Genomic DNA, 25,788 nt, shown 5'->3' on the forward strand with positions numbered 1-25,788 from the left:
CAGCCTTGATAGAAACATATCTGATACAGGGCTCAGGGCCATACTACTCCCATAGCCCCTCCTTTGGACCTTCCCTGCTGCAACACATCCTCTGGGTGGAACCCTGCAGCCCCCACAGCTGCTGTGACTCGTACACCTGCCATGTGGAGGAGACCTTCAGCTGTCCAAGACTGAGCTGTGTGCTGGACCGTGGTCCTGTGTGCTCCTGAGGCATCTCTGGGACATGGGCCTGGGAAGTTCTCTCAGTCTAATGCTCAACTGTTAACAGAATCCAGTAATGGGCCCCCTCTAAATAAACTGGCCAACAAAATGGGTGTGAGCAGTGGGAGGGTGTGTATGGTGCAAGGACCCCGAAGGGTGCAACTTGTTGTGTTGTCCTTTTGTAAATAATTTTTATTAATTTTTCATTAATAACACTCAGAATATCAAATCTTGCCACATCATAATCCAAATAAAGCCAATTATACATTCCAAATTTTATATTTTAAAAAGACTTCCCATGTTCTGGCTGGTCAGGAGAAAATGTTTTATTTCTTGTTCCTGCTTTTTCTCTCTTGTTTATTCCCAATATCATAGCTCTGATCATAATCCTTTATCTTAACAGCCACTGGTGTGAGACTTTCAATCGTATTTAGCAAATCTATGTGAAAGAGGAATTTTGTTCTACCTGTTGTTGTCCGTCAATTATTTTTGGCACAGTCCCCCTCAGAGGCCCCTTTTTCATTCCACAGCATAAAACACAGCAATCCTTCAAGTCTTGTAACGAACTGAAGTTTTCCCAATCTGAATAGGGGTCTTCCGTATGAGGCAGTACCATAAGGTATATTTCACAGTTAGTAATTGTTTGGTTCCTCTACAATCCAAGCTTTGCTCCACTTGGGCCTTGGGGAAAGCTTACAGAGATCAAAGATTCACCTTCACTTTTATATTAATCCATATACGACGAGAGTCCATGCAAGCAGATGTAGTTTCCTGTGTGAAATATTCCCTGGTTGTAATCCATTGGTTGTCTTCAGCCCCCATAGAGGGGCCCCTTTTTTCTAATGTGCCATCATTTACGCCATTTTACCATCCCAAGCCAAAAGCATATCTAATCATGTCTTTGGACAAAGTCCCTTCATATCTTCTAACAAGCTGATACCTTGTCAGTTCTAAATAGAGCCCTCCACAAAGGACTGTGCCATAAAGCACCAAATTCTCAAAGTTTTTATAAAATTCCTCTTGCATTCTGTTTAATTAATTAAATCTTAGTGAGGTTTGCCAGATCATGAAATAGCAAGTATAAAAGAGAAACGGACGCTCACCTCACATATACCATAGCAAGACGACGAAAGTCCTTTCCAGATCAAAACCTTGGCACTCAGTGACTGATTTGTTTAACAGGCCGTTTTTTGTCTCCTTTCCAGAACATGCCTGTTTTCAAGTCAGAATTCAAATATTTGATGAAAAACAGGAATACTCCCGCTCATGGCGATGGCATTGGAGAGTTTCCAATTCGTGCAATGCTAAGCACCCAGTGTCCCTGCCCCCTCATTCCATTGTAGCGAGCGGCAGTTATTGGACAACCCCTGGGTGACAGCAAGTCCCGTCCCCCCCAGCCCTGGGGGTGTTGGCAGGGATAATTACCCCCAAACTACCTGATTAATTGCACAACTGGGGTTCGGTGCCATGGGAAAGCTGCTAAACGCCATGGTGGTCACACCGGAAGTCAACTTGTTGTGTTGGCCTAGTTGGCAAGAGCTGGACTGTCCACTCCCGTGGGTTTTCCTCACAGGAATGAGTGGCATCTGCATAATGATGTGATGGGAAGCAAGCCCACAGAGGTGGGTGCTAAATCTGTACTGTGCCTCCTGGATTCTGTCTCTTGGTTGTGCTGCATAGCGTGTCTCTTGGTCATGCTCTAGTTTGATAAAATGTTGACAACTTTTTTTGGGGGGGGGGGGTTAGTGCTAGAAAAGCTGTTTCTTGCTATCCAGTTACACAAGCAGTACTAGTTTTGCTAATACTGTTCCAAAATTATTTTATTTTTAATTTTATTTTTTTCTCTCTACAGCAAATGGCTGCTAAAATTGGAGAGATTCCTCACTTAAATAATTCCGCACCACTTGTGGACCCTTCAGTGTACGGTTATGGAGTAAAACGGCCACTGGATGAGAGAAGTAAGTCCCCTCAGTTTTCTTCTGTTTCCCCACCCCTTTTGTTCCTTATTTGTCAGGTGGGCAGCATGATGTCTGCCATCTTACCAGACCACTGACTGCAAAGAAATAGTGTAGTATTGGAATGCCAAATGTGGTTATGAAACTAATCTCTTATCTAGTGACTGTGTCGGGGCACTCCATTGTACTTTTCCTCAGTTTAACTCTACAATTCTATGATTCAAAAATCAAAACCATGGTGGTTGAATAGCACTGATAAAAACTTTGTGCCCCACTGTTTTTGGGGGGCAGGGGGTGGGCAGGTGGAGGGGAATACCTGGTCCTGAATGGGGTAACTGTGCCCCTGAAGGACCAGGTGTGCAGCCTGGGAGTCATTTTGGGCTCACAGCTGTCCATGGAGGCACAGGTCAATTCTGTGTCCAGGGCAGCTGTCTACCAGCTCCTTCTGGTATGCTGGCTGAGACCCTATCTGCCCGCAGACTGTCTCGCCAGAGTGGTGCATGCTCTGGTTATCTCTCGTTTGGACTATTGCAATGCTCTCTATGTGGGGCTACCTTTGAAGGTGACCTGGAAACTGCAGTTAATCTAGAATGCGGCAGCTAGACTGGTGACTGGGAGTGCCTGCCGAGACCATATAACACTGGTCCTGAAAGACCTACATTGGCTCCCAGTATGTTTCCAAGCACAATTCAAAGTGTTGGTGCTGACCTTTAAAGCCCTAAATGGCCTCAGCCCAGTATACCTGAAGGAGCGTCTCCACACCCATCATTCAGCCCGGACACTGAGGTCCTCCTCTGAGAGTCTTCTGCTGGTTCCATCACTGTGAGAAGCAAAGTTACAGGGAACCAGGCAAAAGGCCTTCTCGGTAGTGGCACCCTCCCTTTGGAACACCATCCCTTCAGATGTCAAGGAGGTAAAGAACTACATAGCTTTTAGAAGACAACTGAAGGTAGCCCTGTATTGGGAAGTTTTTAATGTTTGATATTTTACTATGTTTTATATACGCTGTAATCTGCTCAGAGTGGCTGGGGAAACCCAGCCAGATGGGCGGGGTATAAATAAAATAATAATAATAATTTTGAATGTCTGTCAGAAAACAAGTAGGTTTTTGTGACACTGATAAGGCCAGATTAAATGGTCCCTTTATTAGAGGAAAGTGAGGGTCAGTTGAAGCCTATCTGTGTCTGGGAAACGAGGAGAGGGGAGGGGAGAGGTCTGCAGGGGCCTGTTGGGCCAAACTTAATGGCTGCAGAGTTAGGTGTGTCTTATTGGCCTATTGGTTTCCATTGGCTGAAGTGCCCCTAACTCAGTGTGGCAGTGGCTGCTTTGTGGGACCATGGCTGCTGAACCCATTGAACTGGCTCATGTTAAGCCAAGGGGAGAGAACATAGGAGCCCTGGCCCATCTAGTGCAGCCTCCTGTTCTCACAGTGACAAAGTAGATGCCTCTGGGAAGCCCACAAGCAGAATCTGTGTGCAACAGCAACTAGTATTAGGAAGCCCACCTAGAACTAAATGTGTTTTTTTAAAGATTGTCTAGAGTTTTACACTTTTTTTTTTCAAGTGGAGAATCCCACTGGCTGGGTTGTGAAGAGCTGGGTGCACTGAGATTCTTTTGCATCCTGTGTTTCCCAGAAAGCCCCTCCTGGAGATGAGGGGGCTGCCTGGAGTGGTATCCACTGCAGCCACTTGAGGGGCTGCATCCAGAAACAAGTTGGCAAATAGGGCTGGGCAATATCTGATTTTCAAAATCACAATATACCACCAGCTAAATATCACGATATATATCTACAGCGGTGGGGGGCCTTCCTGGGCCTCTCCACGGCGGCAGAGGTCCCACCATACCACCCCGTGGCGGTGGAGAGTGCACTTTGGCTCCCCGCAGCAGCAGAGGGCCTTGCCATCTCCCTGCGGTGGCAGAACATTCACAAGGCTTCCCCACAGCCGCACAACCTTGTTATTACCAACACACTCTTTTGACAGAAAAATAAATTTAAAACTTCATGGAGGTACCCTCGGTCGAACCATTGGCACCTCTTAAGATCGCCGTGATGTGCTCCTTACCAGAACTATGACAAGTGCCGACGACTGCTGGACAGATCACCGACTAATACACTCCATTATGGCTATCAAGATTATACCTCAACGCGGGCTTCAAGGAAGGAAACCAAGGCGCAAAATGAACACTCAAGCCCTTCAAGATCCCATTAAGCGGGATTGCTTCCAAACGACTCTTAAGGACCATCTGCATTCGGAATGCCCTGATAACATCAAGGAACACTGGATCAAGCTAAAAACATCCATTATAGCAGCCTGTGAACAAACTATTGGATACCAAACCAAGAAACACCAGGACTGGTTTGATGAGACTACAGTGAGATTTGAAGGCATTATTGACAAGAAAAGGAAGGCCTTTCAGATCTGGCAAAGAGATAGAAACTGTGCCACTAAGAAAAAAAACCTGTGCCGACTTCCGGTTGGCTGTGGGGGCCATTTTGGGCACAGATTTAGCCTCTAGGGGAAAATCAGAGCTCAGCAGGAGATTGGAGCTTCACAAAGGCACTGTGAGCTCTGGAAAAAAACCCAAAAGGGAGTTTTGGGTACTGGGGACCCAGCGGCACCCCTGGCATATCTCCCCATACAAATGACCCCGTAAAAAGGTTCGGAAGCCCGAGCGGATAGAGGCGCGGGTGCAAAGGGGGTCTACTCGCTACTTCTGCTGAGCGAAACCTCTGGCTCCAATGGCAAAAGGCAGCTGATTTCCCGACACAAAAAGATCAGCTACAAACAGATATAAGTGGATACAAACTGCTAATTTTCCCTAGCCCTTCAGGGAAGGGAGAAAATAGTCACTTAAAGATACTTAAAGACTTGATGTTTGCTGCAGTGTTGCAACTTTTAAAGTTACGAATTGAGAAGCAGCTCAGGAACGCTGGGGGGGGGAACCCTGCTGGCTCTGCCGAAAGCAACTTTGTAACTGGAAAAGGAAAAAGAGATTAACGAGCCAGCAACTAGTCTCTATAGTTCTATAAGGAGTTTGAACCAGCGACTTGCCCGTGGAGTTTTGCAGCTTTGAACCTTTAATTTTCCTTGTGTTTTATTTTGACTCTAAACTGAGATTTCACTGTGTCATCTTCCTTTATTTATTTATTTATTTATTTATTGGGGGGGGGGTTATAATTGTTACTGAGGATTAGGTCATTGAAGAGGCCGAAGAGGGGAGTTGTTTAATATTTTTGGAATTGAGACGTATGAAGATTCGGTGGCTGGGGTTTCCAGAATTGGATTAGGCTGTATTGGCAGCCGAAGAAAGCTTTTGTTTCCCGAGAAGGAACCTGTGCCATTTGCTTTTGTTCTTCCTCTTATTTTGTTTTCCGGGTTTCAGTTCATCTTTGATACATGACACCAAGTGGTTAAAGGAGTTAATTGCAATGAAATTTTTGAAGTTACTCTGGGGGACACCAAGTGGCCAACTATAATATTGCAATTTGAAATTTGATTTGAATAAGTGCCACGTGGAGGTCAAATAAAGAATTGCAGGGAATTTGAAAAAGGGAGAAAATTAGATTAGAAAGAGAAGATGGTGGGGAAGAAAGGACCAACAGCTACACCAACGGATGGGAGAAATTCAAAACAGGAGGAACCTAAAATGGACATTGCAGAGATTTTAGCAGAAATTAGGAAGGATATAAAAGATACTGAACATTTTTTAGATCGTAAATTTGATAAAATGGAGGAAATAATTGACCGATCAGTGGCAGAGTTAAAAGGCCAATTAGAAGAGGTTAAGAGCCCTGGAGGAGACAGTGAAGAAGACACAAAAAGAGGTCAGAGAAAACAAAAGAGAGGAAGAGAAAATAAAATCAGAAGTTGCAGAATTAACAAAAATGCATGAAGAAACTGTGGATGCTTTGGCATTTATGGAGATCAAGCAGAAGGAGTTGAATCTCCGCTTCAGAGGTGTAATAGAACAGGAAGGAGAGAATATAAAGGAAAGATTAATTATGGAAATAGCAAATTGGCTTGGATTGGATGAAGAAGAAGTTGGAAAGACAATTGATAAGGCTTTCAGGATTAAATATAAGACAGAAAGAGGTAAAAAAAACCTTCCAGGTGACTGCCTTGTCTTTTTAAATTCAAGAGAAATGAAAGATTTGATTCTAAGAACAAACCTGGAAAGGAAGCTGTGTATTAATGAAAAAATTATTATAATTTACAAGGAAACACCCAAAAGATTTCTGAAACGTAGAGAAGAATATAAAGATATTACCCTGATCCTGAGAAAGAATGAAATTTGGTACAAGTGGGAATTCCCGGAAGGGGTTTCTTTTTTTTATAAGGACAAGAAATTTAAGATTAAATCTACTCAGGAGATAGTGAAATTTATGAGAAGATATGGTAAAGAGCTGGGGAAGAAGGAAGATGACACACCACTGGAAGAAGAAGAAGAGAAAGAGATTTAAGGAATAAAGACTGTATTTAATTGCTGACAATTATGGGTTTGAAAATAATATCATGGAATGTGAATGGTTTAAATAATAAAGGTAAGCAGAATAAAACTGAACATATATTATTAAAACAGAATTCAGACATAATTTGTATATAGTGGTACCTCAGGTTACATACGCTTCAGGTTACAGACTCCGCTAACCCAGAAATAGTACCTCAGGTTAAAAACTTTGCTTCAGGATGAGAACAGAAATCGCGTGGCGGTGGTGCGGCAGCAGTGGGAGGCCCCATTAGCTAAAGTGGTGCTTCAAGTTAAGAACAGTTTCAGGTTAAGAACAGACCTCCAGAACAAATTAAGTTCTTAACCCGAGGTACCACTGTACAAGACACACATGTTGCGAAAAAGCACGAAAGAATTCTTAAAAATAAAAGATTGGGGTAAGAGTATATCTCTGCAGATGATAGTAAGTAAAGAGGGGTGGCTTTGTATATAAAGGAAAAATATGAATTGGGTCAGATTTTCAAAGATTAAAAAGGAAGGATAATAGGAGTTGAAATGGTAGCACAAGGCGAAAAATTGATTATAGTGGGAATTTACACACCAAATGATAAAAAATGGATTTCTATAAAGAATTAGAGGAGAAATTGTTTGAATTTATGGACCAAAGAATAATATTAATGGGAGACTTCAATGGGGTAGTTTCCTTAGAGATGGATAGAACGGAAAGGGAAAAAAGTAACAAATCAAGGGAAACTGCCCAAAATGTTTTTTACACTGGTGAAAAATAATGATTTGATACACATCTGGAGATTAAAACATCCACTAGAGAAACAATTGTTACTTCTCAGAACCAAACCAGAGTGCTGGGTGGATTGATTATATCTGGATTTCTAGAGTTGGCAACGAGAGTAACAAAAACAGAAATTCTTCCTAAAACTATTTCAGATCACAATGCGTTAACAATGGAACTGAAAGGAAAAGAAGAGATTTTATTTAGGTGGAGAATGAATGATGGATTATTGGACAATCAAGTAATATTGGAAAAGGCGCAAAAGGCATTGAAGGACTATTTGGAGCTTAATTTAAATAAAGGCGTGGACATAAATATAGTATGGGATGCCTCTAAGGCAGTAATAAGAGGATTTTGGATACAGCAGAACTCAATTCAAAAAAGACTAAGAGAGAGAAAAAAGGAAGAGATATTAAAACAAATAACATGCAATGAAAAGAAATTAGCACTCAACCCTAAAGATAGTCAAGCCTAAATATAATATAAAAATGCTACAGACACAATTTTCAATATTGATAAACCAAGAGATTGAATGGAAAATTAAATTCTTAAATCAAAGAAGCTTTGAGTTTGCAAATAAACCAGGCAAATTGTTAGCCTGGCAGTTAAGGAAGAGACCAAAGCAGAATACGATAACAAAACTTATGGTGGAAGGAAAAAACAGTAGACAATCCGGGTGAAATAAGGAAGAACTTTCAAAGATTCTATAAACAATTATATAAAAAAGAAAAAGAAGATGAGGAAAAAATAGAAGAATTCCTGGAAATGAACAGGTTGCAGAAAATCCCCAACGATAAAAAGAGCCAGCTCAATACCAATATAACAGTGGAGGAAGTAAAAGCAGTAATAAAACAAACAATAATTGGAAAGGCACCAGGACCAGATGGCTTGACAGCCAAATATTATAAGAAATGTTTGGAGCAACTGTCAGTCCCTTTAATGGAAGTAATGAACAACATCTTACTGGGAAATAAAATTCTGGAGACTTTGAGAGAGGCCCATATCACATTCATTCCTAAACAAGGCACAGACTTAACGCAAGTTAAAAATTATAGACCAATCTCGCTCCTGAGTAATGACTACAAATTATTTGCTAGTATTTTAGCCAATAGGCTTAAAGAAGTACTGGGAGAGGAGATTGGAAAGAACCAAACTGGATTTCTACCTGGTAGACAGTTGAAAGACAATGTTAGAAATATAGTCGACATAATTGAATACCTGGATTCCAGGAGGGATAAACAAGCGGTGTTAATGTTTTTGGATGCCGAAAAGGTATTTGACAATGTGTCTTGGTATTTTATGAAAAGAAATTTAGAAATTATGGATATGGGAATGAAGTTTTTAAATGGCATTAGGGCCATATATTCAAAACATGCTAAATTGATAATAATAATTTTATGGAAAAAATAGAGATAACAAAAGGGACCAGACAGGGGTGTCCGCTATCACCATTATTATTTATAATAATATTGGAGGTCCTGTTGAAGAAAATAGAAGCAGCAAAAGAAATAAAAGGTATTGGGATTGGCTCAAAAGAGTACAAGTTTAAGGCTTTTGCTGATGATGTGGTATTGACATTAGAACAACCAATGTCCAGTGCAGTGGAAGCACTGGACAAGATAGAAGAATATGGGCAACTAGCAGGTTTTAAACTCAATAAAACCAAGACAAAATTACTAACTAAAAATATGGATAGTAAAGAAGTAGGCGAACTACAACAAAAAACAGGAATGATGATAGCAAGAAAAGTAAAATATTTGGGTGTATGGCTCATGTCGAAGAACATAAACCTCTTTAAGGACAATTATGAAAAGGTGTGGAACGAACTGAAGAGAGATCTAGAGATTTGGACCAGAATGAAATTATCATTGATGGGTAGAATCTCAGCTATTAAAATGAATGTGCTTCCAAGACTGTTGGGATACAATATCTAATGAGTTGAAAAAGGTTTTTAAATATAATTTCAACAAAAAAAACCAGAGGCATTTCTGTTAGGTTTAATTGGAGAGGATTTTTTTTAAAAAAATGTAAATTTGTTTATGTACGCCACAACGGCTGCAAGGATACTTCTGGCCCAGAAATGGAAGCAGCAGGATCTTCCTACATTGGAAAAATGGCAGATAAAAATGGTGGAATACGTAGAGCTGGCAAAGCTGATGGGGAAGATCCGGAATCGGTGCGGTGAACTGTTTCAAAAGGACTGGAGCAAATTTATATTTTCTATGAAAGAAAATTGTAAACATTTGAAAACGTTTGTAGGTTTGAGTTGAAATGTTTTGTAATGCGAAAATAAGGAGCTGATTTACATATAACGAGGTGAAACGTTGAGAGAAGATCGAAGGTAAAAAAGTGGGTATAGAAATGCTAAGAATTTACTAAAAGACATTTGGAAGTTAGAGGGAGGGAAGGAGGTTGATGCTCTGTTTGAGCAATGTTTTAGGTTATAGAGTTATGTAATAAAATGTGATTAAATATGGAAAACTCAATAAAATTATTATTAAAAAAAGAAAAAAAAAACCCTATGCCAGCTCTAAGGCTAAGGTTCAAAGAAGACCAGAGAACTAAAAAACACCTGGTGGATAAAAAAAAGCTCAAGAGATCCAGCACTTAGCCAACACTCATGATGCACAGAGTTTCTTTAAAGCCACAAAGACCATCTATGGGCCAATAAATCATGGCATATGCCCCCTACGCTCAACAGACGGCACCACACTTCTGAAAAGAAAGAAAGAAACTATTGCACTGAGCTGGGAAGAACATTACCAACATCTCCTCAACCGCAACTCCCCAGTAGCTGCTGAGGTCCTCTCACAAAAACCAAGTTAAAGATGAGCTTTCAGTATCTCCAAATTTGGGAGAGTTGTGTACAGTGGTACCTCTGGTTACGTACTTAATTCGTTCCGGAGGTCCGTTCTTAACCTGAAGCACCACTTTAGCTAATGGGGCCTCCTGCTGCTGCCATGCCACCGCCGTGCAATTTCTGTTCTCATCCTGAAGCAAAGTTCTTAACCCGAGGTATTATTTCTGGGTTAGCGGAGTCTGTAACCTGAAGCATATGTAACCCGAGGTACCACTGTACAGCTATTAACCAAATGAAAAACAACAAAGCCAGCAGACCTGATGGTATACCTGCTGAAGTCTTCAAAGTGGGTGGAATTGAACTTACACAACAACTTCAGAAGCTCATCGAAAAAATCTGGGGGAGAGAAGAGATCCCTACAGACTTTAGGGATGCCAAAATTATCAATCTCTTTTAAAAAGGTGACAGAACTGATTGCGGAAACTATCGAGGCATCTCTCTATTTGCAGCTGGCAAATTTTTTGAAGGATCTTAGCAAACCGTCTTTTAACAATATCCGAGGTGACCGTTCCTGAATCCCAAAATGGTTTTTGGCCTTCTAGGGGGACATTGGACATGATTTTCACTGCTCGACATCTTCAAGAAAAATGCAGAGAGCAAAACCAACCCCTGTATATGGCATTTATTGATCTGACTAAGGCTTTTGACACTGTAAATTGCAACACTCTGTGGACTGTGGACTGATCAGGTGTTAAACAGGGTTGTGTTATTATCCCAACTCTATTCATTAGTTTCATTTCCATGATCCTACATTATGTTGAAGGGAAACTCCCCACCAGAGTAGAAATCATATATTGAGCAGATGGAAAGCTCTTCAATCTGAGTAGGTTGAAAGCAAAGAGTAAAGTTACCGTAACTTCTGTCATAGAGCTTCAGTATACTGATGACAATGTAGTGTGTGCACGCTCAGAGGATGCCCTCCAAACCATCCTAAATATCTTCGCAGAAGATTACGAAAAGCTTGGCCTATCGCTCAATGCCTGTCATTAATTCACAGGGAGACGTAAGGCAGGAAGAACAGACACAGCTTTCCGATATGCTCTCAGGGGAAGAGGGAGAAGCTGGACAGTCTGTGCTGGAATCCCATCGCTCTCGTAGATGGGGCAGACTGCAGGCTTGGCGTCAAGCCCACAAGAAGAGGAGTCATTGGTGTATTTCCTGCTTACGCAGAGCCCGCTCTTTAGTCGGCTCAACTGGAATCTCAAGTGATGATGATTGAACTGTGTGCTCCGACCGGGCTTCTGTGTAAATTGAGCTGGGGAAGGGCGCTCCCTCCTCAGGCTGATTCCACCTGGCCCAGGGGGCGGGGCCCAGACTGACTCACCACCGCCACAGCTTAAGAGGCCTCATGAGGCACTGGGACACCGCTGCTGCTGCACTGTGAGTTGGGAAAGGCCGCTCCCTCCTCAGGCTGATTCCACCTGGCCCAGGGGGCGGGGCCCAGACTGACTCACCACCGCCACAGCTTAAGAGGCCTCATGAGGCACTGGGACACCGCTGCTGCTGCTGCACTGTGAGCTGGGGAAGGCCGCTCCCTCCTCAGGCTGATTCCACCTGGCCCAGGGGGCGGGGCCCAGACTGACTCACCACCGCCACAGCTTAAGAGGCCTCATGAGGCACTGGGACACCGCTGCTGCTGCTGCACCGTGGGGGTTGAGGAAGGCCGCTCCCTCCTGTAGGCCCACTCCACAAGGCCTAGGGGGCGGGGCCCACACTCGCCACTGCTACAGTTTTAAGGACACTGGTGTTGCTGCAGCAAATGTTAAAAATGTTTTTATATATTTTAAAGGGTTTTAAAGGGGTTTTTACTTTTTACTCTGTTGTACCACCGGGAACGGTGGTTTGTATTGATGTATTTTTATTTTGTTCCGTTTTATGTTGGTTTGCGGTTGGATAGTGAGTGGGGTGGGGATTTGTTTTGTTTTGGTACAATTGTTTCTGGTTTGATTTGTTTTTCTATTTTGTAAATGGAGGTTGGCTTGAGGCTTGGGATTGCTACCGTAGTGGGGCGAGGGAGGTATGGCGGTGGGGGCAGATGTCATAGGTGAAGGGGATCGAGATACGGATATGCTCGTACCCCTTCCAATCTGTGCCCCATCCCGAGGGACGAAGGTAGGGTGAGCAAGGATTACTCACCTCCGTCACTGGTGTTGTGCAATGCCAGGTCTATAGGCAACAAAACCGCCACCCTGCGAGACTTCTTCACCTCGCAGGGGGTTGACCTGGCTTGTGTGACAGAGACCTGGGTGCGCGAAGGAGAAACTGTTACCTTAGGAGAGATGGCACCCCCGGGTTTCTCCGTCCTCCACCAGTCGCGGACTGTTGGCCGGGGGGGAGGGGTGGCATTATTAACCCGGGAAGATTGTTCTTTCAGGGCTCTACCATCGCCATCGATCCCCGGCATTGAATGTGTTGGCCTAGTGTGGGGCTCCGAGGTGAGCTTGGCTGTCTGGCTGGTGTACCGGCCACCTAGCGCACCAGCAGCCACCCTGTCAGGCCTGCTGGAGGCGGTGGCCGGCTGGGCCTTGGAATTCCCTACCCTATTGGTATTGGGGGACTTCAACATCCATGCTGATGCCACTCCCTCCTCACAGGCTCTGGACCTGGTGTCTTCCATGGCGACACTAGGGCTCTCCCAGTTTGTTTCGGGCCCCACACATCAAGCAGGCCACACGCTGGATTTGATCTTTGGCGCCGGTATAGATGTGATCATGTCTCCTTCGATGAAGGTGCCATGGTCTGATCACTACGCTCTGAAAGCCAGGATTGATTTTCCACCCCCACCCTGCTTAGGTGGCGAGCCAATTTGGGCTCGCCCACAGAGGCTGATGGACCCTGATAGATTCCGTCAGGCCTTGCGGGACCTTGCTTTCCCTGGCGACTCATTGACTGAGCTTGTTGAGGGCTGGAATATCCAGCTCCTAGCAGCCATCGATGAGATCGCACCTAGGCGCCCTCTGTGACCCCTCAGAAACCGGGCTCCCTGGTTTACCGAGCAGCTTCGGAAAATGAAGCGGGACCTCAGACGGCTAGAGCGAGTATGGCGGGGTGCCTGTGACGGAGCCTCAAGAACATCTTATAGGGTTTTTATGAAAACCTACGAGATGGCAGTGAAGGCCGCTAAGAAGTCCTACTTCTCGGCCTCCATTGCCTCTGCTAGCTCTCGCCCGGCGCAATTATTTAGTATAATTAGGTCTTTAACGTCCCTTGAGGGACAGCCAAATTTAAATAACAATTTGACACACAGCTGTGAGGCATTTGCGAGCTTTTTTGCGGAGAAGGTCCTGTTGCTCCGCCATGACCTCCCTGCCAATTTGGATACAATAAAGGAACTGGAGGCCCCTCGACTGTCCTCGGGTCCAGTATTGGACCACTTTGACCGGATATCCCCACCCGATGTGGACAGACTCCTCCGAGCTGGAAAGCCCACCACCTGTCCTCTTGACCCATGCCCGTCTTGGCTGATTAGAGCGTGCCCAGACGAGGTGCGGGCCCCCCTGGGTGATATCATCAATTTGTCCCTTGGCACCGGGATATTCCCAGGGGAACTGAAGGAGGCAGTGGTGCATCCGCTCTTAAAGAAAACATCATTATTTCCCTTAGATCTATACAATTACCGCCCGGTTTCGAATCTTCCATTCCTGGGTAAGGTGATTGAGAGAGCGGTTGCTGAACAGCTTGGTAGGTTTCTGGATGAAACATCGGCTCTCGATCCATTCCAGTCCGGCTTCCGCGCTGGTCATGGGACCGAGACCGCTCTGGTCGCCCTAACAGATGATCTCCGCAGGCAGCTGGATCGAGGCGGGTCGGGGCTGCTGATTCTTCTAGACCTGTCAGCAGCCTTCGACATGGTCGATCACGAACTCCTGGACCACCGCCTTGCCGACGTGGGGATCCAGGGCACAGTCCTTCAATGGCTGCGCTCGTTTCTCTCTGGTTGGGGACAGAGGGTGGCGCTTGGGAGGGAATTGTCATTTCGCCACTCCTTGGTGTGTAGAGTGCCTCAGGGTGCGATTCTCTCCCCAATGCTTTTTAACATCTTTATGCGCCCCCTCGCCCAGCTTGTCCGGAGTTTTGGGCTGGGTTGCCATCAGTATGCTGATGACACCCAACTCTATCTGTTGATGGATGGCCATCCTGACTCGGCCCCAGACACACTGACCAGATGTCTGGAAGCTGTGGCTGGATGGTTACGTGGGAGCCGGTTGAAGTTAAATCCTTTGAAGACAGAGGTCCTCTGGCTGGGACGGGGCGATATGGGATTGAGGGGGCAACTCCCATCTCTTGCGGGGGTGCAATTAGTGCCAGCATCGTCCGTTAAGAGTTTGGGTGTAATCTTCGATACCTCCCTCTCTATGGAGGCGCAGATTACAGCTATAACAAAGGCGGCATTTTTTCATCTCCACCAAGCTAAGAAGTTGGCTCCTTATCTCTCTCGCCCTGACCTAGCCATTGTGATCCACGCGACGGTCACCTCCAGGCTTGACTATTGTAACTCGCTCTACGTGGGGCTGCCCTTGAGACTGACCCAGAAACTCCAGCGGGTGCAGAATGCCGCAGCGAGACTCCTTATGGGGTCTTCGCTGCGAGATCATATTCATCCGGTACTATACCAGCTGCACTGGCTGCCGGTGGAGTACAGGATCAGGTTTAAGGTGCTGGTTTTAACCTTTAAAGCCCTATACGGCCTAGGACCCTCGTACCTACGGGACCGCCTCTCCTGGTATGTCCCACAGAGAAATTTACGGTCTGCAAATAAAAACATCCTGAAGATCCCAGGCCACAGAGAGGTTAGGCTGGCCTCAACTAGAGCCAGGGCTTTCTCGGCCGCGGCTCCAATCTGGTGGAACGCTCTGTCACAAGAGACTAGGGCCCTGCGGGACCTGACATCTTTCCGCAGGGCCTGCAAGACAGAGCTGTTCCACCAGGCCTTTGGTCAGGGCGCAGCCTGACCCCCTCCTCTGGCAATCTGCACAGAATTTTGCTTAATGGTTGCCATCAATTTGATTTTAATTTGATTTTAATTAATTTTATAATGAATGTTTTTAGAATGTTGGATTATTTTGATTGTTGTTAGCCGCCCTGAGCCCAGCTTCAGCTGGGGAGGGCGGGATATAAATAAAATTTATTATTATTATTATTATTATTATTATTATTATTATTATTATTAAATACTAATAAATCTGAAAAACCATAAAATTGTCAGCCTGCTGTCTCTTGGTGTGCAAGGGAGACCGTAAATCCTGACACTCTGCACCTAAATCATTTTTTAAAAATAGGCGGGCTTCCTCTGCACCTTTCCTATCTCTAGAGTAGAAGAGCGTCTCCACCCCCATCACTCAGCCAGGAGACTGAGGTCCTCCAAAGGTCTTCTGCTGGTTCATTTACTACGAGAATTGAAGTTAAAGGGAACCAGGCAGAGGGCCTACTCGGTAGTGCGCCCTCCCTGTGGAACACCCTACCTTCAGATGTCAAGGAGATCAAGAACTACACAAATTTTAGAAGACATTCCCTGTATTGGGAAGTTTTTAATATTTTACGTTTTATGATGTTTTTATATGTCTGGAAGCCAGCCAGAGTGGCTGGGGTAGAATATAATAATAATAATAATAATAATAATAATAATAATAATAATGGCAACGAGCTCTACATGGGGCTGCCCTTGAAGATGACTTGGAAGCTTCAGTTGGTCCAAAAATGCCGTGGCCAGATTATTGACTGGACTTTCAGTTAGAACTTCTATAACCCCTCTTTAAAACAGGTGTATTAGTTGCTAGTTTCTTTCTGTGTCCAATTCAGTGTGTTTGTGTTAGTGTTTAAAGCAGTAAACGACTTGGCCCCCAAATATCTGAAACACATCCTCCTTCCCTATAGACCTTCTCAGATGCTAAGATTGTCACAGGGAGTCCTCTTTGTAGTTTCTTCACCCTCAGAAGTTTGCGAGGGTGGCAGCCACAGAGAGGGCCTTCTCTTTGGCAGGCCTTAAGCTGTGGAACTCCCTCCCCCCAGAGGCGTGTCTGGCACCTTCACAGCTTTTCGGAAATGCTTGAAGGTGCACCTCTTTACCCTGACTTTTGACACATAGAATCATAGAAATATAGAATTGGAAGGGACCCTGAGGGTCATCTACTCCAGCTCCCTGCAGTGCAGGAATAAGATGCATATACTTGAGATATATATTTTATTTTTAGGACCCACATATTGTAATTTTAATAGTTTCTAATATCCTGCAATATTGTGTTTTTATTTTATTTAATTTAATTTATGATTTTCAGGTTTATACATTTCAATAATTTTACAGTCATTTTAACATTTCAAAACTTGACTTCCTTCCCCCTCTTTCTGCAGTTCCTTAAATTTATTTTTAATATCTTCATATCCAAATTAACCTAATTTGTTCATTTATTCATCTACTTTAAATATATAGGTAGTCTTATGAAACTGCAGGTTATTACAATAATCCTGCCAATGTTCTTATCTGTTTACAATTTATCTGTAAATATATGCCGACTCCCAATAAAGCGAGATGAGCGCCGCAACCCTAGAGTCGGCCACGACTGGACCTAATGGTCAGGGGTCCCTTTACCTTTACGTTATTCAATAAACCATTTCCATTCTTTTATAAAAAGTTTGTTATTTTTCTGGTAAGTTTTGCCATTTCTGCATATTCCATAAGTTTTTGTATCTATTCTTTCTTTGCTGGGGCTTATACTTCTTTCCATTTGGGGACAAGTAACATTCTTGCCGCTGTCGTAGCCTACATAAATAAGTTTCTGTACAGTTTGGGTAGTTCTGTCCCTATAATTCCCAAAAGGAAAGCTTCTGGTTTATTTTACAAACGTTATTTTAAACATCCTTTTCAATTCATTATCTATCGTTTCCCAGTAAGCTTTAACCACCACATATGATAAAAAGAACCTTCATTCTCTTTACATTTCCAACACTTATTTGATTTAGATTTATACATTTTTGCCAATTTATTTGGTGTTAGATACCATTGATATAACATTTTCATATAACTTTCAGCAGGAACAACAAATTTATACTCTGCCCTTCTGGCTGGGTTTCCCCAGCCACTCTGGGCAGCTCCCAACAGAATATTAAAAACACGATAAAACATTAAACATTAAAAACTTCCCTAAACAGAGCTGCCTTTAGATATCTTCTAAGCTGCCTTCAGATGTCTTAGACCATAACATGCTGTAAATTTTACATCCATATTCCACAATCGTTCCCATGCGTCCATATCTATATTATAAACAATATCTATTGCCCAATGTATCATTAAGGATTTTACTTGCTCATCCCTTGTCTCCCATTCCAATAATATTTTATACATTTTAGACGGCACTTTTACATTACATTTCAACAGTTCTCTCTCCAGTTGTGGTATTTGTTCCCCAAACCCTCGTATCCTATCTTTCTTGAATACTTCATTCAAATGATGATATTGTATCCATGTTGTTAATTTTCCTGATAATTCCTTAAATTCTTTTAATTTATACTCTCCTCCCTCTTGTTTTAATAAATTTCTATAAGTTGTCCACCCTTCTATCATACTATTTTTCTTTACTGCTATAGCTTCCAACGGCGAGAGCCAAAGTGGTGTTTTAACCTCTAATAGATTTTTGTATTTATCCCATACTATATACAATTTTTTCCTAATTATATGATTTGTAAATCCTTTATGTACTTTCAGCTTTTCACACCATAAATAAACGTGCCAATCAAAAATATTATCATGTGTCAGGGAGGATTTGGAGGAGCAATGGAAAGAAGATGCAGAACAGGGCCTCAGGGATGCTGAAGATCCCTGCAACCACCCAGAGGCTCGGGAAGGAAGCTCAGACTCAGGAAGGGAGGGGACTTTCAAATCAGCACAGACAAGGAGTGAAATGAAACGTAAAGATCTAAGTCTCGCTTGATTCCCATGCCTACTTTGTTGGCGCGGGAATCGTAGGAAGCCACTCCCTGAATCTGACTCAATGGGTTCGAACGTGTCATTCTGAACTGTAGCTGTTTCTTGTATATATGTAATAAAGACTGTAAATATCACGTTGCGTGTGCAGGAGTGTTACTTCGAAGGGGAAACACCACCTTTACAGCATGACCTTCAGAGTCTAGAATATGTGGATTCTCTAATGTTGTCCATTCCTCCATCCAACAAAGACAGGATGCTTCATAGTATAGTCTCATATACGGCAGGGGAAATCCTCTTTCTTTTGCATCTATCAATATTTTATATTTTATTCTCGGGTTTTCCCCATGCCAAATATATTTAGAAATATCTTTTTGCCATACATTGAAACAATCTGTCTTGCCAATCACTGGAATCAATTGAAACAGAAATAACATTCTAGGTAATACATTCATTTTTTATAGTTGACACTCTATCTAATAGTGAAAGATTCATTCTGTTCCAAATTTGCTAATTTTTAAAATCTCTTCCCAGGTTTTTAAATAATTATCTTTATACAAATTTATATTGTTTGCTGTTACCCATACACCTAAATACTTAACCTTCCTTTCAATCTTTAATCCAGACACATCTTGTAATTTATTTTTACTCTCATCATTCATATTCTTAACCAAGAGTTTGGTTTTATCTTAATCTTAAAACTTGCTACCTCACCTTTTTTTTAAATCCCTTGTAATACTTTCAGAATTGACTCTATTGGTTCCTCTACTGATATCACCACGTCGTCTGCAAATGCTTTTAATTTATATTGTCTCTGTCCCACTCTTATTCCTTTAATATCTTGATTACATCTTACTCTTTGCGCCAATACTTCTAAAACTATTATGAACAACCAAGGTGACAATGGGTAGCCTTGTCTTGTTCCGTTAGTTGTTTTACAATTCTCAGTCAAGACATTATTTACTATCAGCTTAGCTGACTGGATCTGTTCAAGAAAATTGGAGATATGAAAGGAACATTTCGTACAAAGATTACCATAATAAAGGACAAAAGTGGTAAGGACCTAACAGAAGCAGAAGACATCAAGAAGAGGCGGCAAGAATACACAGAGGAATTATACCAGAAAGATATGGATGGTGCGTACACCCCAGGTAGTGTGGTTGCTGACCTTGAGCCAGACATCCTGAAGAGTGAAGTCAAATGGGCCATAGAAAGCACTGCAAATCTTTGAAAGAGTGGTTATTGCAACCTTTGAAGGAAGTCTGCAATGAAATATTGGAGGGGAAAAGGGCACCAGAATCGTGGAAAGAGGCGTATATCACACTTATACCGAAAACAGAGACTGAAAAGACTCAGCTTAAGAACTATCGCCCTATATCGTTACTTAATGTGGATTACAAAATTTTTGCAGACATTTTGGCCAAGAGATTGAAAAAAGTATTGATGAAAGAGATTCATAAAGACCAAGCGGGCTTTCTCCCGGGAAGACACCTGTCAGATAATTTGAGGAATATAATTGATATTTTGGAAAAATTAGAAGTGAATATAAACACCAAAGCAGTATTGATATTTGTTGACGCGGAGAAAGCTTTTGATAATATCTCTTGGAGTTTTATGAAGAAGAATCTGCATGGGATGGGGGTAGGCCAAGGTTTTGAAAATGGTATAGGTGCAATATACTCTGAACAAAAGGCTAAATTAATTGTAAATAATGTGGTTACGGAAGAATTTAAGATAGAAAAAGGGACACGACAGGGGTGCCCACAGGGGTGGTAAAGAAAGTGAAATACTTGGGGATTAATATGACAGCCAAAAACGGGAACTTATTTAAAGATAATTACGAAAAATGTTGGACGGAAGTGAAAAAAGATTTAGAAATTTGGTCAAATTTGAAACTCTCGTTGCTGGGCCGTATTGCTGTGATAAAGATGAATGTATTGCCTAGAATGTTGTTTTTGTTTCAGACATTACAAATTGTGGACAAAATGGACTGTTTCAAGAAGTGGCAGAGAGATATTTCTAGATTTGTCTGGCAGGGCAAGAAGCCCAGAATAAAATTCAAGATATTAACTGATGCCAAGGAAAGAGGTGGATTTGCCCTGCCAGACTTTAAACTTTATTATGAATCAGCAGCTTTTTGCTGGTTGAAAGAATGGCTACTTCTTGAAAACACAGACATTTTGGATCTAGAAGGTTTTAACAATGTATTTGGATGGCATGCATATTTATGGTATGATAAGGTCAAAGCACACAAAGCATTCAAAAACCATATTGTTAGGAAAGCATTATTTAATGTTTGGATAAGATACAAAGACTTATTGGAAAATAAAACCCCAAGGTGGCTATCACCAATGGAAGCAAAAGCTTTGAAAAGGCTCAATATGGAGGCCAAATGGCCGACATATTGGGAAATTTTGGAGCAAGAAGGAGATAAATTGAGATTGCAGAGTTTTGAAAAATTAAAAAATAAAGTGAGAGATTGGCTCCACTACTATCAGATAATGGAGGCATATAATTTGGATAAGAAAATAGGCTTCCAAGTGGAAAAGTCAAAATTAGAAACAGAATTGTTAGAACCCAAAACTAAAAATTTGTCAAGAATGTATAACTTGCTGTTGAAATGGAATACTCAGGATGAAACGGTGAAATCTGCTATGATTAAATGGGCACAAGATGTTGGACATAATATTATGTTCGCTGACTGGGAACAGTTATGGACCACAGGTATGAAGTTTACGGCATGTAATGTCTTAAGAGAGAATATCATGAAAATGATATACAGGTGGTACATGACCCCAGTCAAGCTTGCAAAAATTTATCATTTGCCCGATAATAAATGTTGGAAATGTAAAGAAACTGAAGGTACATTCTTTCACCTTTGGTGGACGTGCCCAAAGATTAAGGCTTTCTGGGAAATGATATATAATGAACTGAAAAAGGTATTTAAATATACCTTTCTGAAGAAACCAGAGGCCTTTCTCTTGGGCATTGTCGGCCAACTGGTGCTAAAGAAGGACAGAACTTTTTTCATGTATGCTACAACAGCAGCAAGAATACTTATTGCAAAGTATTGGAAGACACAAGATCTACCCACTTTGGAAGAATGGCAGATGAAGGTGATTGACTACATGGAATTGGCGGAAATGACCGGCAGAATCCGAGACCAGGGAGAAGAATCGGTGAAAGAAGACTGGAAAAAATTTAAGGACTATTTACAGAAATATTGCAAAATTAAGGAACTTTAGAAGGATGTTGGATAGAAACTAAGAGGTTTTTAGCTGTAATGCTTTAAGAGACATGGGGGAAAAAAAAAAAAGGTTAACAATTGGGTAAAAGATTAATGGTAAGGATTTGCTGAACCAACAAATGGAACTGGAATACAAAGAAGGGAGGTATGAGGAGGTCCGGGGAAATAAGGGTAAGGAAGATAGGCTATGGAACATTATTGTGTTTTTAACTGTTTTATTTTGTATGTTTTTTCTTATTTTCTACTTTTTTGCTGTAATTTATACTTTTTTCTTTGTTTTCTGTATTTTTGTGAAACTTTATTTTTTTTAAAAAAAAAATATTTATTAGGGTTTAGAATAGAAATAGATATAATAAACAATATAACATATGTCTTAACATAATTTCACATTTTCTTTGGACTTCCTCACATCTCCCGCTCTCACTTTCATCGTTGTAACTTTTTGCCAGCAATTTATCATCTTATTTGCATTCTTATGTCCCATCTGTATATTTATAATCTTGTAATTCTCAAAAAAGTTTATATTTTCTCAATCTCACTTATTATCTTAAATCATCTAATTTAGTGGTGCTCAATTGTTTATGATCTAGCATCCTGCTTAACATTCACTCAAATTACAATATTTTTGTAAATAAATCTTGAATTTCTTCCAGTCCTCCTCCATCTTCTCCTCTCCCAGGTCACGGATTCTGCCGGTCATCTCGGCCAGTTCCATATAGTCTATCAGTTGCATCTGCCATTCTTCCAGTGTGGGTAGATCTTGAGCTTTCCAGTGCTTTGCAAGAAGTATCCTTGCTGCTGTTGTTGCGTACATAAAAAATGTCCAGTCCTTCTTTACCACCCCTTGGCCGACAATACCCAAAAGAAAGGCCTCTGGTTTCTTTGTGAAGGTATACTTAAATACCTTTTTCAGTTCATTATAAATCATTTCCCAGAACGCCTTCACTTTAGGGCAGGACCACCAGAGGTGGAAGAATGTTCCTTCACTCTCTTTACATTTCCAACACTTATTATCAGACAGGTGGTATATTTTTGCAAGTTTGACTGGGGTCATATACCATCTATATATCATTTTCATTACATTTTCTTTCAAAGCATTGCATGCAGTAAAGTTCAACCCAGTACTCCACAACCTTTCCCAGTCCTCAAACATGATATTATACCCAATGTCCTGCGCCCACCTTATCATAGCCGATTTAACCATTTCATCTTGTGTATTCCATTTTAACAGCAAGTTATACATCCTTGAAAGTACCTTAGACTTTGGTTCTAACAGTTCTGTTTCTAGTTTCGATTTCTCCACCTGGAACCCTAGTTTCTTGTCATTTTTAAAGGCTTCTTTAATCTGAGCGTAATGTAACCAGTCTCGCACTTTATCTTTAATTTTCTCCAAACTCTGCAATTTCCAGTTGTCTCCATCTTTTTCTAGTATTTCCCAATATTTTGGCCATTTAGCCTCCATATTGGGTCTTTTTCGGGCCTTAGCTTCCAAAGGTGAAAGCCACCTTGGAGTTTTATTTTCCAACAAGTCTTTATATTTTGTCCAGACATTAAACAGTGATTTTCTGACAATATGGTTCTTGAAGGCCTTATTGACTTTAACCTTGTCGTACCATAAGTATGCATGCCATCCAAAAGTATTGTTAAACCCTTCCAAATCCAACACATCAGTGTCTTCAAGAAGTAGCCAGTCTTTTAGCCAGCAGAACGCTGCGGCCTCATAGTACAACTTTAGATCTGGCAGGGCAAAGCCCCCTCTTTCTTTCGCATCAGTTAATATCTTAAACTTAATTCTGGGCTTTTTGCCCTGCCAGACAAACTTAGAAATATCTCTCTGCCACTTCTGAAAGCACTCCGTCTTATCCAAAACCTGAAGTGTTTGAAACAAAAACAACATCTTTGGCAATACATTCATCTTGATAGCAGCAATTCGGCCTAACAAAGAAAGTTTCAATTTTGTCCAACTGTCTAAATCTCTCTTAATTTCTGCCCAACACTTTTCATAGTTATCCTTAAATAGGCTTAGATTTTTTGCTGTTATGTTTACCCCTAGGTACTTTACTTTTTTAACCACATTTAGTTCTGTCTCTTTCTGAAACCGTTCTGACTCTGTATCTGTCAAATTTTTCCCCAAAACCTTAGTTTTCTGTTTATTTAATTTGAATCCCGCCACCCGACCAAAGTCATGAATCAGTTGTAATGCTCTTTTCGTACTAGACTCTGGCTCCTGCAAGGTCAAAACCAGGTCATCTGCAAAAGCTTTTAGTTTATATTGTTTCTGTCCGACCTGAATTCCTTCCACCAACCGGTCCCCTCTGATCATATTCAATAGCACTTCCAGAACCGAAATAAATAACAAAGGGGAAATAGGGCAGCCTTGTCGTGTTCCTTTTTCAATTTTAAACTCTTCTGTAACCACATTGTTAACTATCAGTTTAGCTTTCTGCTCTGAATATATCGACTCAATCCCATTCTCAAAACCCCGTCCCACTCCCATTTCTTTTAGATTTCCCTTCATAAATTTCCAGGAAATGTTGTCAAAGGCCTTCTCCGCGTCTATAAAAATTAAGACTGCTTTTGTGTTTATATCTGTTTGCAAAAGTTCCAGAATGTCAATAATATTCCTTGTATTAGCAAACAAGTGTCTGCCTGGGAGAAAGCCTGCCTGGTCCTTGTGAATTACTTCATTTAAAACTTTTTTAAGTCTACTTGCCAAAATGTCTGCAAATATTTTGTAATCCACATTTAAAAGAGAGATGGGACGATAGTTCTTAAGTTGTGTCTTTTCAGCTTCCGACTTTGGTATCAATGTGATAAACGCTTCCTTCCACGACTCCGGCGCCCTCTTCCCCTCCATAATTTCGTTGCTGACCTCCATCAAAGGTTGTATCAAGTAATCTTTTAGTGTCTTATAGTACTTGGAGGTCAGCCCATCTGGCCCTGGAGATTTGCCCAATTGCATATTCTGAATGTCCTGTTCAATCTCTTGTCGTGTTATTTTGCAATTCAGGATTGTCCTATTTTCTTGTGACAATTTTGGTAATCCATTTTTTGCCAAAAATTGTTTAATCTCAGCCTCGTCTTGCGGCCCTTGAGTGTATAATTTTTTAAAATATCTCTGGAAACACTTTCTAATGTCCACAGGATTCTGGATATTTCTTCCTTCGATCTCTAAATTTGTAACTGTATTTAATCTTTGTCTTCTCTTCAACTGCCAAGCTAGCAGTTTTCCACATTTATTCGCCGACTCAAACGTTTTTTGTTTCATTAATTTGACCTTCCACTCTATTTCCTGGTTTATCAATTTAGAATATTGTGCTTGATAGAGTTTAATTTCTCTCAAAGTTGGCTGTGACTTCGGGTTTAATCTTAACTTCTTCTCTAATTCTTTTATTTTGTCCAGAATCTTGTCTTTTCTCTCATTTTGTGTCCTTTTCTTTACGGCATTCTGTTGTATCAAGAATCCCCTCATAACGGCTTTGCTTGCGTCCCAGACGATTCTTTTTTCCACCATGGTGTTCATATTTATCTCAAAATAGTCCTTCAAAGCTTTTTGGGCCTTCTTGGTAATCTCCTGATCTCTAAGCAAGTTGTCATTCATCTTCCATCTAAAAGAGCCGGTTGGTAACAGTGTCATATCCATCTTTACTGCATTGTGGTCGGAGCAGGTCTTTGGGCAGATTTCCACTTTTCTAGCCTTAGGTGCCAGACCTCTAGATATCCATATTTGGTCGATTCTTGTCCAGGTCAGTTGGGCTTCAGAAAAGAATGTTCCCTCTCTTCCCAGGGGGTTCTTTGTCCTCCAGATGTCAATCAAATCCATATTGTCTGTCATTTCAAAGAAAGTTTTAGGTAGTCTGCCGTCTTTTGTAACATTTTGACTTTGTGACTTGTCCATGTTGGTTGATACGACCCCATTCATATCTCCCATCATAATGATGTTGTTATAGTCCAGATAATCCAGCATAGTCTCATGCAACTTCCTGTAGAATTCCGATTTCCCTTCGTTTGGTGCGTAAATTCCTAATATCAAAAGCTTCTCTCCTTGGTGTTGTATCTCAATTGCCAAAATTATTCCATGTTCATCTTTAAATAAAAATTTGGGTGACAGGCTCTCTTTCGCATATATCACCACACCTCTCTTCTTTACTCTGTCCGAAGATATAAATTCCTGGCCCAGTCTTTTGTTTATTAACACTTTTCTGTGGAGCCTTGTCACATGTGTTTCCTGTAAACAAATAATGTCCAATTGTTCTTTTTTTAATATATGAAATATTTTCTTCCTTTTTTCCGGAATGTTACAGCCATTTATATTCCAGCTCAAAAGTTGCAGAGACATCCTGAATGAATCTGGTTATTTTTCTAGGG

At 41.5% G+C, this 25,788-nt stretch overlaps 1 protein-coding gene across 1 annotated transcript in view; it reads left to right on the plus strand.

Moving 5' to 3' along the window:
• Positions 1 to 2,051: 2,051 nt before the first annotated feature.
• LOC308467683 (far upstream element-binding protein 3-like) overlaps positions 2,052 to 25,788 on the plus strand; it is a gene marked incomplete at its 3' end in the record, with an annotated part of 104,416 nt that continues 80,679 nt past the window's right edge. Inside the window, exon 1 of the mRNA XM_080989402.1 lies at positions 2,052 to 2,159. Within this exon, the coding sequence (XP_080845528.1) occupies positions 2,057 to 2,159 (103 nt within the window). The 5' untranslated portion in view covers positions 2,052 to 2,056. The remainder of the gene's footprint in view (positions 2,160 to 25,788) is intronic.

The sequence above is a fragment of the Podarcis pityusensis genome, assembly GCF_964106645.2.
Source record: "Podarcis pityusensis genome assembly, chromosome: W".
Classification (NCBI taxonomy): domain Eukaryota; kingdom Metazoa; phylum Chordata; class Lepidosauria; order Squamata; family Lacertidae; genus Podarcis; species Podarcis pityusensis.